Source organism: Anolis sagrei, chromosome 5 (genome assembly GCF_037176765.1).
Source record: "Anolis sagrei isolate rAnoSag1 chromosome 5, rAnoSag1.mat, whole genome shotgun sequence".
Classification (NCBI taxonomy): Eukaryota; Metazoa; Chordata; class Lepidosauria; order Squamata; family Dactyloidae; genus Anolis; species Anolis sagrei.
This window is the reverse complement of record NC_090025.1, coordinates 144,173,244-144,187,467: the sequence shown is the minus strand read 5'-3', so window position 1 is coordinate 144,187,467 and position 14,224 is coordinate 144,173,244. Positions and strand designations below refer to the sequence as shown.

Below are 14,224 nucleotides of genomic sequence, written 5' to 3'. Positions count from 1 at the left end.
ACACTGAGAGGTCCAGGAGAACCAACAGGGATATACTCCCCTTGTCTAGTTTTCTTCATAGATCATCAACCAAGGAGACCCATGCCATTTCAGTTCTGTAACCAGAACTGAAATCACACTGTGCATGGATCCGGATTATTAGTTTCTTCCAAGAAACTTTGGAGCTGAGGGGCCACCACTTTCTCCATGACCTTGCCCAAAAATGGGAGATTTGACACAATAATTAATTAATTGAGTGAGTGGGATTCAGTGCTGGTTTTTCCAACAGGTGTTTTAGTACTGCCTCCTTAAAGCTAGATGGAAATTCACCTTGAAATAAGGAAGCATTCATCAGCCCTTTCACCCACTCTGCCAGGGCCCCTCTGGCTTGTTTGAGTAACCATGATGGGCAAGGATGAAGGATACAGGTGGTCACCCTCTTTTCTCCAAAGATCTTTTCCATATCCTTAGGTGAAGTAGATTAAAAAGTATCTCATAAAATAGGACAAGCAGGAGCCCAGGTTATATCAATGGAACCTGCATTAACACTGGCTTCTAAGTTGGATCTTAGTGACTATCTGCAAACAAAAAACCCCCCCAGCAAATTCTTCACAATGAACTGTCAAGTGGTCAGGGTCCCCCATTTGAGAGACAGGGTATAATAATCCTCTGACCACTCAAAACAGTTCGGCTGGATGGTTCTTTGCAGATGCAATGTTGGCAGCAGCATAGGATTTCTGTGCTGCCTTCATTGCCATGGAATAGATAAGCTTCACTTGCTTCATTGCCGCCAGTTCTTGGGAAAACCAGGGAGCTGACTTGGCTCTGCTTTGTGAAAGGAGACGTTCAAAAGCAATTGTATAAATTAGCCCTGCCGATATCCTGATTCCTGAGGTCAGTCAGAGCTTCAACAGAATCACCTACTGAGAAGACAGGAAAATGCCCAAGAGCCATCCTGGCATTAAGCAGCAGACATTTTAACCCAGGGGACTTGACTCCAGGGTTATCCAGACTATTTATGGCCTGAGACTGCCTGGGGGCAACAAGAACATGTTCCTGTGCCCCCAGGTGTCTTTTTTTCCACCTCTTATCTTGCCCTGGATATTCGTTAAAGCCCCCCCCCCCCCAGAAGCTGGAAGGTGTCCAGACAAGGGCAACAAGGGATCATGCCCTATGAGGAACGTCTCAAAGGGCTGGGTATGTTTAGCCTGCAGAAAAGAAGGTTGAGAGGAGACATGACAGCCATGTATAAATATATGAAAGGATATCATATGGAGAAGGGAGCAATGGATTCAAATTACAGGAAACTGAACAGTAGAAAGAACTTCCTGACCATAAGAGCTGTTCAGCTGTGGAAATCTCAGCCTCGGAGGGTGGTGGAAGCTTCTTCTATGGATGCTTTTAAATAGAGGTTGAATGGCCATGTTTTGGGGGTGCTTTTCCCGCATGGCAGGGGTTGGGTTAGATGGCCCATGCCGTCTTTTCCAACTTTATTATTATATGATTCAAGCTCAGCATTTAGCAAAATGATGACAAGAGACAAAGTCAGCAATGAGACATTGATTTAGGAAACCGCTTACAGCTTAATCACATCAGTTGTAGTTCCGTTAAAGTATGCCAGGAAAAGAGTGCTTAAAGGAAATATGCTTAAATATTTGTCTTCTATGAATTAAAAAGATGGAAGATGAAAGGAGACTGAAAGTAATCCTTCACAAACCAAATCTAGCTCGTTTGAAAGAAATAGGGCTTTGTGATAAGCACGCTAATCTCTTTATTTAAAGACCATTTCTTCATTTCCAGGCACATAAAATGTCAGGTCCATTTTATATCATTGTTCTCAGGATTTCTACCTACTGCACGAGAACAAATAACAATTTTTGTGGCTCCATGCCAGGCTGGCAAATAACTGAGACAAGGTCAGTCGGAACAAATTATTAAAGTTCAGTGTCAAAACCTTTTCACAATTTAATTTTCAATACAATAACTGACATGGCAGGCCAGAGGGACACAGCTTCCAAAAAAAAGTTCACAAAGACTGTCAACAAATTGGAAAAGCTGAAATGTTTAGAAATGTCCACCTTAAGCATCAGTTTTCTGAAAAATGCAACTGCATCATTTGTGCTATGTTTTAAGTATATGCTTTAAAAGAAAAGATGGTGTTGCTTGTCATTTAGTTCGAGATACACTACTTGTCTGTGTGATGTTTCTGTCTAAGCCAAGGACTTAAGAGTTGCACTAGCTTGACAGTTACACTGATTAAAGGGAGAGGGGGAAAAGGCTTTAATCAAGTCACATTTTCTCCCTCCTGCATAGTTAACATCCTGATGTATATATATATGGGCTAGATCTTACAGTCTTGCATCTAACTCCAAGGTTATTGCTTATTACATTTAAGGATTGCAAGATGCCAGGCAGGCTTCTGCCTACAGAATGACTTGGGTAAGATCAACAGGCACAGATTGCACCCATACAGTTCTTACGCATCATAAATATGCAAATGTTATACTGTCATATCAAACAATAATTTATAGAACATGTATATTTTGCAATAATTTGCTCCAGGACCAACTCCAGAATGAAGAGTCTTCCCGGCAAATGGCTATTGTATTGGCCAAACAGCTTTCTGTGATGGGCAGCAGTAAGCTGTTTTACATTTTCCGTTATTTAAATTTCTCACTGCATGAAAATATAATCTCTAAAAAAAGCTCACAGACTCAGTTACATGGTAAAAACTGAACAATAGTGGTCCAAATCACCAAATTCAAGTTCTTGTGATCTCTCAGTTTCCTGAAAGTGGAAAGTGCTGATGGTGAATCTGTTTGGCATGGTCTAATTCTGGAGTTGGGAAAACATGACCCTCCAGGTATTGCAGAACTGCAGCTTCCAGACATCCTAACTAGGACAGCCATTGGTGAATTACAGTCCAGGAATCTCTATCAGGTTTCACTCTTCCTTATATTTAGTCAGATACTTAACAATTTGGCAGTGAAAGCAAAACCTGATGTCTGAGTATGACTGGCACACAGTGCACTTAGCCTAGGTGACTAAAAATTACAATTATATCATACAGGGGAATGAAAACTCAGTAAATCACTCAATATATTACAAACCACTGCTTCTCTTTGGCTCCAGCAAATTTCAGAAATTCTGGGCAGCTGATTCATAGATACACAGAATACAATTTCCATTAATATTCTGAAGTGTGATCTGTACTTTAACCACAGGTATTTCATTAACTGTAAATGGGATAACTGCTGGGTCTTAATAAAGTAACCTTTTATACTGTGCTCATTCCAGCCTCCCTCCCTCTATTGCTTTCTCTCACCTTCTCTCTTCATAAAGCCAAACATACCAGGAATAAAAACCACACAAAATCAATGAACCCAAAGTTCCTCAAAGCGGTCAACAGCAAAGCAGATGGCAATCTCCCAAAGCAGGAAAGAGTATGAGGCATGGAAACTGCTTCCTTGAATCCTTGAAGCCCTATACTCTTGCGCTAGTGCTCCTTCTCATTCTAGGGCTACCTCCACCACCAGCATTCCCTCTGCCACTACCTCTTAACTCAAAACAATTTTGTATGTCAAAGCAAAACCAGGGCTGAGTGACTGGTCTTAACTTAAAACACTCTTAAGATGGGGTGCTCTTAAGTTAAGGTTCCACTATATAAATAAGGCTATACATACTCATTCATAAAAGTCCCATTGAGTTCAATTACAATTATTCTAAAGGAAAGGATGAAAAAGGTTTGACCATGTGTTTGGAATTCAATTTATATAGAAGATGACAAAGGGCTAAATCAAATATTAATAACACCATTGAAATGAATGGAACTTGTTATAAATAGAATGATTCCACTGGGTTTGGTCTACATATCACTCACAGTGAATGGAGCCCAGGAAGTGGAACTGTGCAATACTTCAAAACAGCCATTGGCAAGGAATGTTGCATATTGCAGTTCAACAATACTTGGAAGACTACACAGTTCTCACAGTTTATTTAGTTGAAGGCCTATAGATAGTAGTACAGGCAGTCCCTGGATTACAAACATCCAACTTACAAGAGGCTCATAGTTAAGAACAGTGGGTGAGACAACAGGAAGTAAGAGAAATCTACCCTAGGAAGGGAATTTCACTCTTGAAAGAGTTATCATGGGGAAAAGGTTTTATCACCACAACAAGCCAATTTTTTCAAAATCCAGCTCTCACAGAGTCAGAAAGTGAGATGAAACTTCTGAACAGGGGCACAGACATCAGAACAAATATCACAGAGGTGTTTGCCTTTCCCTATGCTATCCAAAGTAAGAAATATATGTCTTTGGCTGGAATTGCACTTAAAATGTTCCTGTTTCGACATACAAGCCTTCAGAACCTATATGGTTTGTAACTTGGGGACTGCCTGTATGTGTAAAATGTATTTTAAAGCAGGAGTTATTCCTACAAAAAGCAATAGTTGTAAATCTGTGTGCGGACTATTAATCTTTGTGATCCAAGTCTAAAATAAACTTGCATTGCCTATTAATGCAGAAGTAACAATATTGATTTCTGATTCAAATTCAAGAAAATCTATTTTTAACAAGCTGGACTAAAAAGCTACTATGTAACATATTACAAACTATGTAACCAAGTTAAAACATTCACAAAGTACTCTTAAAATCTACCGCCACAAACACTTCTCTGTTATCTAATCTTTTCTTTTACTCTTAGGAACCATTTTCCTACTTGCAGATAATAAAACATTTCATGAGTGATTATGCTTCCTGTCATAATGTAAACAATGCACACTGATCTATAAAATATGCAATGAAATGTTACATTTTCATTCAGTTGTTCTAGTTGTGCTGATCAAAGTTTTGGCACTTTCAAAGTGAAGTCCATTAGCCCACAAACAATATCTTATTTATAATTTACACATATGGATAACATGGGAAGTTTAAAAGGAGCTATTATGATCAAAAGAGGGCCAATTTAGGGGCATAACATTTTCTACTACAGACAACATATAAAAGAGGATACAACTTGAAACATGTAAAACATCAACCATAATTCATGTAGCACAGGGAATTTAATCCAGTGCCACATTAAAAAACGTACTGTGCACATATATATTACAGTGTATCTACAATTTTTTATGCCTAAAAAGTTAGAATAAGCAAAAAAAAAAAAAAAGCTTATGTAAGAAAATAATATTGAATTCTTATTTTGATACAAGTATGCTCTGAGTTACAGCCATGATATACTTTCATGGCACAATGGGTTAAACACTTGTGCCGGCAGGACTGAAGACTGACAAGTCAGCAGTTTGAATCTGGGGAGAGTGGGTTGAACTCCCTCTGTCAGCTCCAGCTCCTTATGTGAGGACATGAGAGAAGCCTCCCACAAGAATGGTAAACATCAAACATCTGGGCATCGCCTGGGCAACATCCTTGCAGATGGCCAATTCTCTGACACCAGTTGCAGTTTCTCAAGTCACTTCTGACACACACAAAAAAATCTCAAAGAAAATATGAATGTAGTGTCTGAGAAAGAGTGTTTAAGAAGAAAATAATGATTAACCATGGAACAACAGACTGGTTCAAGATTGGGAAAGGCATATGGCAGGGTTGTATACTCTCACCCAACCTATTCAACTTGTATGCAGGACACATCATGCGATGTGCAGGGCTTGACGGATCCAAGGCTGGAGTTAAAATTGCTGAAATAAACATTAACAACCTTAGATATGCAGATGATATGACTTTGCTGGCTGAAAGCGAGGATGACCTGAGGAGCCTTCTCCTCCTTCAACTGGGGGGGGGGGGGTGGACGGGACACCCTTCCGCCATTGTACAGAACTGATATTTTGATAATCAGAAGAGGTTCTTCTGAAATGAAACCTATGACTTTGGATTAGAACAACCATAAACACTTTATTGTGTCTGGATGCCATCTGATTCTGGCCTTCATCGTTACCCTTGTTCTACAAAGATAGGTCATTGTTTCACTATTTTTTACATTAAATGGTCTATTACCAATGAAGGATAGATCCACAATGAGGGACCTAAATATTCAGTGTTTCTAGTTAAGTGAAGCTAAGCATTATTCTCAAATGATTGGCTCTTCAAGTTCAAGTTCAATAAAGTGAACTTGAACTTGATTGGCTCTTGCCATCAAACTAAAAGTACATTCTGCAGGATGTTGGGCTATCTTATTCTGCTACTCTGCTAGACAACGTTTCTCTAACTGGAACAAAAGTGCCACATTTTTATGATCTTCTAGAGGGCAAGGCAGGGAAATTACTAATTTCTCCCAAAGTGTTGACAGCCAGCCATATAGGCTTGGAAACTATAACATAGATAGCAAAAACAGCTTATGAGCAGCCCATCATATATGCCAATCATTTCACTTTATGGCTCTCCTTATCAACTGCTGTTGATTATTTTCCCTTTGTTATGAACAGCTTCCACAATAATAGAGTTCAGCAAAGACTGATGAAAAACAAAACAAATTACTTTCTTCTTGAGTGCTATTCATTTAAGAGTATTTTGAGTTCCACCCTTGGAGAAAGGCAACACAGAAATGAAATGACATGACATGGAATGAAATGAAAAGGCACTGTGAGGAAAGGGTAATGGTTACAGTTTAGACCAAGACTACTGGGTGAAATGAGTTAGGATTAGAAGAGAGGAATCTAAAGTCTTTGAGAGTGAAAACAAAGGTTGTTCTCGCATCCCTCCAGAACTGTACAAATATCTACAAGAATAATTAGTATTTAGCTAGTCACAAAGCTATCTAGAGCCAAAGGGCAAAATGTGTCATATGCAATCAACTCAACTAGCAGTTAAATCTAATATCAGCACTGGAAATAGGATGGCTTCCTCCATCTCATTTGAAGACAGAAGACTAGCTTTAAGAGGTGCAGGATAAGATCTATGACCCATAGTCCTGTTTCCCAAGAAAGGGGATTACTTGAAGAGCTTTGGGGGAGGGGGGGGGGCGGGCATGGGGAGCCATCATTTCTCTATCTCATGTGACAGCTGCTTCACTCCACTCAATGGTAGGGCTGGCCTGAATCCATCTAAAATTAACACAATCGATGAATACCATTATTCACAGTGAGGCAACTGCTTCATAACTATCAGGGGGCTGAAAGAAACTGACCATTTATCCTAATTCTAATTGTTAAAATATGTGAGAGAGGGGTTGGGAGATGAAAGAAGAAAAATAAAGTGTTCTATGGTAATTCATGAAATTTGCCCACATTTTGAAATAAAGAATATTTTTCAGGGAAACCCATTCAGCAAATACTTAAACTAGAAAGAAAAATAGTTCTGCCTAACCAACTTGTAGAGCATCACTAAAGTTAGTTTGGTTAGCCATCAATAAACACAAGGAAAATGAGACAAAGGAACCATCAATATTCATACGGGACACTATGCTCTAAACTTTGTTATACCTTCAAGAAAGCTTTTATTTTGTAAGACACACCTTGCTTGTTTTAAAGCTTTGTGTTCCTTAAAAAAAAAGATTTCCTGTTTTCAATAGTTACAAAGTAATCTGTACTTTAAATCAGAAACCAAGACAAGAATCACTTTATGGACAGAAAATTACCAGGTAGTATGAAATAAGAAACTTTTATCAGAGGGTGCACTTTTATCAGAGTGGAACAACTCATTTAGAAAACAGGTTTTCTTTTTTCCAAAGAGGTCACAATTGCCAATGATCCTCTTTCAAGTGATTGTAGCTATTCTGCACATGCTTTTATCATTGTCTCTGCTGTGGGCTCCACAGCTGTTTAAAGTTCCTATTTGACCATGCACTTTTTCTTTTTTTATTTTAATTCTGTCACCAAAAACCAGGCTCTTAAACAGATCACACAACTCCTCAATTTTATTCCTTCCTTTCTTTGGCCTCCTCTTTTCTGGCTTTCTGGAAAGATATCTGCCTCAAAGAGTAAAAGATAGAGAAAGAGAGAGCTCCTTTTGAAAACCAGTTGAAACTTCAATTCACTCTCAACATGATAAAGAACCTTTTGTTTCTATAGTTTATCATTTCTGCAGGTCCAGTTTCTTCTGGAGTTTGAGTATGGAACTGAAAGCAATAGAGGTCAACACATGGACTCACAAATCCCCAGATTTGGAAAATATCACTAACACAAATCCCCCCCTTTTTACTTCCACTTTTGTTTTAATATGTGTTTGGTGATATTTTTCAGGACTATTTCTTCTTTTATTTAAAATAAATGTTTCAGAACTTAGAACTCTAAAGCCGACACTATGCATGGACCATATGTTGCTTAAATCTGTTCGATAGCTTTAATCATTCCTTTGAAAGGCAAAAGCAAGATAGTGTTCAGGCCAGAAATATTATAATAAAAAAGCAGTAAAATATTTAATCTCAAACCCATTATTATTTGATCTTTTGTGAAGTTTTAGAAACAAAGAAGCATGCTTTTGTGGCACAACACAGTAATTGTAGATTTATAACACACACACACACACCGTCTTTCTGTGTTATTCTATTAATGTGCAATACTACTGTATAAGAAAGATGCATATACTTACAGAGACTGGAGAGAGCGGAGGTTCTGCAGGGCCTCAGAGGGAACTTGTTTTAGCAGATTGTTTTGAAGCATTCTGCATTTGTAAATATAAATTCACAGACATACATATAGAGAGGGGCAAGGGAGAGAAAACAACATTCTTTTAGATTAGTCATTTTTGTTATATTATTCATGGTTTAATATTTATTAAAAGGCAAACTGGAGCTCTACTATATTCTTAAAGATTATACCATCACTATGTACCATGGTGCTAATTACCCCTATCATGAAATTGGGTTTTAGAGATGATACTTTAATCACATGAGTATGAGAACTGGTGCAGACCTATATCTTCAGGGCAGGTGTGACCCCATCTAACACAGGCTGGATCCCTATTCTTTGATCTGCTTTCTGACTGACCAGGAGCATCTCTGTCTTGTTTGGATAAAGTTTCAATTTGTCTGTCCTTGTACAATCCATTACGGATGACAGGCACTACTTTACAACCTGGACAGCTTCCTTGACTTTGAGTAGAAAGTAGTAATAGAGCTGGGTATCATCTAAATATAGATGACATTGCTCTCCAAAACACCAGCTGACCTCTCCCAGGAGTTTCATGTACATGTTAAATAGCATGGGGGTGGGTAAGGAGGGGCAATATCACTACAATATCAGTAAGGTGATAATCAGGGGGAAAATCAACCAGCAGATGTCTAGCAGAACACTACAAATGTGTTCTCTGATTTTTTTTTTCCTCTAAAGTATGTGGGACTGATTCTAGAGCTCTGGAGCTTTCCCAAACCTCTGGAATATCCAGTGACTTCAGAGCCATCCAATCAGTTGTGCTGCCTCCAATTTGGGGGAAAGAGATAGCACCTGCTTTGCCTCTTTAACCTACTTTAGCCTGGTGGGCCCCACAATGGAAGTAGTCACCCCTTGGCAGGGGCGGCTCATCCATTACGTGAAGTAAGCGGTCGCAGAACACTTTTTTTTTTGCCAGGGGCGCAGAGGCGCCTCTGTAAATGCCCCTTGACCACCACTTGAGGAGTGCCCCCTCAGCTCACAACAGCCTTAGCAATCCAGGGGAAGCCTCGGCTTTCTTGCCTCGCTGCTGGGCGATCCTCTTCCCAAAGGGGACAGGCCCTTGAGCCTCGCCTAGCCCCTCTTGTTCCTGCTCCACCCGGCCACCGGGTGCACGAGCAGAGCCGGCGCTCAATCGTTCTCCACGTTCGATCCCTTCCCCATGACCAGCTCCCTTTTTCCGATCTTCCGGCGCTCCACCCGCCTCCTCTCCCCAATCCGCGGGTGGGCCAAGGGGAGGAGCCACCACGCCTGGCCCGCTTCAGGTCCAGAGGCATGCCTGAAGACCCCGGCGTGTGCACCAAAAGTCGCCTCTTCTCCTGACTTTCTCTTCAGCCATTGGGACCAAGAGAGAGAGAGAGAGAGAGAGAGCCCCTCTGGCTGGAGGTATCTCCCACCTCTACTCCCTCCTTTGTTTTTGCACGTACCTTCAGGAAAGGTGGGCATCTCCACCTCTCTCTCTCTCTCTCTCTCTCTCTTGGTCCCAATGGCTGAGGAGAAAGTCAGGAGAAGAGATGACTTTTGGTGCACACGCCGGGGTCTTCAGGCATGCCTCTGGACCCAAATTGGGCCAGGCAAGGGAGCAAGTGCGGCAAGTGTAGTTACTGGGATATATAGTTCACCTACAATCAAAGAGCATTCTGAACTCCACCAATGATGGAATTGAATCAAATATGGCACACAGAACTCCCACGACGAACAGAAAATATATATCAATGATTGGTTAGGGGGGGGGGGGGTGCCAAAATACTGTTTGCTTACCATTGAAAATTACCTAGGGCCACCTCTGCCCCTTGGCAACTGGAATGATGCTATCCAGCACACTGAGGAAATTGGGGAGGAGGAGGAATTCCTTCTCTAACTCTCCCCCTCCCCTTTCTCCCTAGCATGCTAGACATTATTATTCCAGGTGCCAAGGAGTATCCATTTTGGTGCCACCAGGAGTAGCAAAGGTAAGTTAGAGAGGGCAAGTTTAGGTAGTAGTCAAGTTACAGCAAACCAGTTTCCCCCTGCTCACTCAAGCAGCCGCTGTGCAACCATTGAGCTGGTTCAAGGGCTGCTGGCATAGCAATCATGCATTGTAATGAGTTATTACTTTGATGCTGATCTGAAGTAGCCTACTCCAGAGCGGCACTGGGTAACTGCCTTGCCAAGATGTAGGCTACCTCAGATCAGTATCAGGGTTTTTGTTTTTTGTGTCAGGAGTGACTTGAGAAACTACAAGTCGCTTCTGGTGTGAGAGAATTGGCCATCTATGAGGACGTTGCCCAAGGGACACCTGGATGTTTTGATGTTTTACCATCCTTGTGGGAGGCTTTTCTCATGCCCCTGCATGGAGAGCTGGAGCTGACAGAGGGAGTTCATTCGTGCTCTCCCCAGATTTGAACCTGTGACCTGTAGGTCTTCAGTCCTGCCAGCACAAGGGTTTAACCCACTGTGCCACCGGGGGCTCCTTGGTATCAGGGGTGATTACAGCTTTTTCAAGTTCAATTTTTACAGTAATTAATCTGTTCATTTTCTCCTTGTCACACCTACCCATTAAAATGGAAATAAAATGATCCCCTGTTTTCCATCACCATTTGAAATGTCTCTGAACTTTGAGGATTAAAATCTGCCCTCTTTTTGAGGTTAAAGAAATGATTACATGAAATTCCTTTTGTGATTAATATTGTCCAGACATCTTTAACCTGATGAGCGAACTGTTTTTGAGACATCACTCATCTATTCAAGCCCAGTTTTTCTTCCCCATAATGAAGCAAAGGAGATTTCAAAACATATATAACGTTACTTTTGGAAATTTTGATCAAAGTAATAAGGTACTTAAATACACAAGTGATACATCAATACTAGATCCTGCAAGATTTTAATAAAAAACGTAAATGTTTGAAAAAAAATGCCCAGCCTACTTACAATACTTTGAGATTGAAAAGCCCAGCAAATGCTCCTCTGGGAATGTGTGTCAAGCCATTTCCGGCTAGACGTCTGTAGGTTTAAAACAAAGAAGATAAATCAATTTCATTTCATGTGGAATTAATTGGTATGTGAAATTGTACAAGACCAACAATGCTGGAAACATCAGCACCAGTAGCAATGGTTTAAGAGACTTGTTTAGTCATAATTAATATTCTGATCATAACATCATATAACTATTCAGTCCATTATCTTAGCAAATGCATTTGGTTCAATTAATCCAATTTATATGCCCATGTAATTGTTCGGGATGTTCTGCTTCAGTAATAAACAATATTCCAGATTATAGACCGGTTACCTTCAATATATCATTTTTAAAACGTTGTACCAGCCCCAGTAGAAATCACAAGAAGCATATGTACAAATAGCTTCCCCTCGTTAGCTATAGGAGGCTATGGCCAGGATCCTAATCCATCAAACCATACTTTGCTTATACAATCCAGCACCTGGACCTCATTGAACAAGAAAGTGGAAGTCTCATCTTCACCACAGGCAACTGCCACATGTACAATGATACATCCAGAAATATTGTGTCATGTGACTGAAAAATGTTGCATATTAGTTAAAAATGTGTTTCTTGGCATGATGCATTAATTTTCAGAACTCTACTTGCCTATTAATCCATATCTTCTTAGAAGCAGAATGGAGTCAGTTTCAAGTATGTTTATGTTTGTCTCAATTTGCACAAGCAAATTAGAAGGAACACACTTCCCTCTTCATTATGTTATGGATGCATTTCTTAAAACAGTGTGAATGGATGATGTAAGGAAATACATACAAGTAATAATATAATAATAATTTTATTCTTATACCCCACCACCATCTTCCCAAAGGGACTTGGGGTGGCTTTCAAAGGGACAAGCCCAAAGATTACAAATAAAAAAACTTATTAAAATAAAATCAATAACAGCAATCAAATAAAAACATATTACAATCTCACAATCTCTGGGCTAGAAGTGTAACAAAGGGCAATCAGGTTGGTGTAGGGCCAGATCAGGTCCTTGGTGGCCAAATGCCACATGAAGCTGATTTGGGATAACACAAGGCAAGGTCACCTTAATTTCAACTCAATCTACATTAGCTAAAGTCAGAGTATAATCTGAATGCTGGCCCAGAATTTGGACTATCCCTCAACTTTGGGCCTGTCAGAAAGGTTGAACTGGTTGCATTTGTCCCCACTTCTATACCATGTTTTCTGGGCTTGAGTGGCCCAGAGAAAAAGGATGGCAGTCACTGTCCCCTCCCATTCTCCTGACCTTCATGTTCACCTTCATGTCACCCAGGGCACTCTGGGAAGGGAGGGGAAGAGGCAGGATCCCTACTTGCCCTGTTGCTCCACTCACTGCATGTGACAGTGGACAACCAGGATCTGTGTTGTATTCAGAGACTGCAGCAACATAGAGAACAGGAGGGGGTGATTAGGGTGACCTCCCAGCAGCGCCAAACTGCATTGAGCACTCCTGGTCAGTCAGGACTCCCTTCCTACCTCACAGTGGCTGGGGGAGTCATGTGTGACTCATACCCAGGGTCAGTCCACCAAAAGTAGATCTACCCGAAGAGATTGATCCATTTTATATTTCATTTCAGTTCCATCTTAACATTAGCACTGGCAGTATTAAGACAGGCACTCATGTTCTGTAAGCTACTTGTTACTAAAGCTGCATATTTTTATAGCTATTGGGATGAAAATTGCTACAATGATAGAACACATTTACCACTGTTAGCCCATCGTTTCAGAATGTTTCACATATCCACAGATCTTTGGGAAATTTTCAAAGGTTTTATAAACAACATTAAAAAACCTACAAGAGCTATATCCATGAATTTTGTATACAATGACACAAGATAAAAGGGGATCACACCCCAACTTTCAGAAATAATCATACATCTACTGATTTTAAGGAATGTTTAAAAGTTTTGACAAATGTGTGTTTTTTTTTTTAAAAAAAGCAACAACAGCTATCTCATTGAATGTTCTTCATATTAACCAATAGAACTTCCATTTAGAGATTTCTTCCTAGCCCAGCCCAGCAATTTTCTTACTAGAAGTATCAGTCCTCCTCCTTGTAGATTCAACAATTTATTTGAACTCTGTCTGGCTGCTGCTATGGAGAGATAAATCTTTCCTCTATCCTGATTGGGGCTTTCTGATGCTGAGCAGAATTCTGGGAGATGTAGTTTAGGGCAAGGCCTTTTGAATTCTCTAGCAGAGGGCTTCTCACTTTCCCAAACTACACATTTCCCAGAATTCTGTGCTTTCTCAGTCTTTTTCCCAGTGAACTCTGCTTTCTCCCTGCTACTTCCCTTTCCTACTGGTGAGAGACCATTAATTTAAAGAGAAAAGGGAGCCTTTTTGGCTTTGCTTTGCTTCCTTGTGCTGAAAATAAAACTGATTTGGTAGGCTTCTGAGATTTACAAAATTCAAATGAAAAAGTATTGAGTAAGGTTTGATTCTTAACTTTTTGGCAAGGGGCAACACCCATGCATTGGATATCACATTGTAAGTATGAATTTAATGAATTTGATATGACTTATGGATTGGATTAGTTTATTCGATGCTTAGACCATAGGTCTTTCACATACAAGGCAAGGCAAATAAATAAATACATGAACTCCAGATTATTAAATACAATATAAAATACACAATAAAATCCTATAAATCATTAAAATGATATGA

General features: G+C 40.1%; 1 protein-coding gene across 2 annotated transcripts in view; it reads right to left on the bottom strand.

The window, feature by feature from the left end:
- The window catches only part of LGR5 (leucine rich repeat containing G protein-coupled receptor 5), a 91,598-nt gene that overhangs the window by 36,836 nt on the left and 40,538 nt on the right, over positions 1 to 14,224 (bottom strand). For both annotated transcript variants that reach the window (XM_060777459.2, XM_060777458.2), the window contains exons 3-4: positions 11,488 to 11,559; positions 8,519 to 8,590 (exon numbers count right to left, since the gene is read on the bottom strand). In XM_060777459.2, coding sequence (XP_060633442.2) covers positions 8,519 to 8,590; positions 11,488 to 11,559 — 144 coding nt within the window. The remainder of the gene's footprint in view (positions 1 to 8,518; positions 8,591 to 11,487; positions 11,560 to 14,224) is intronic.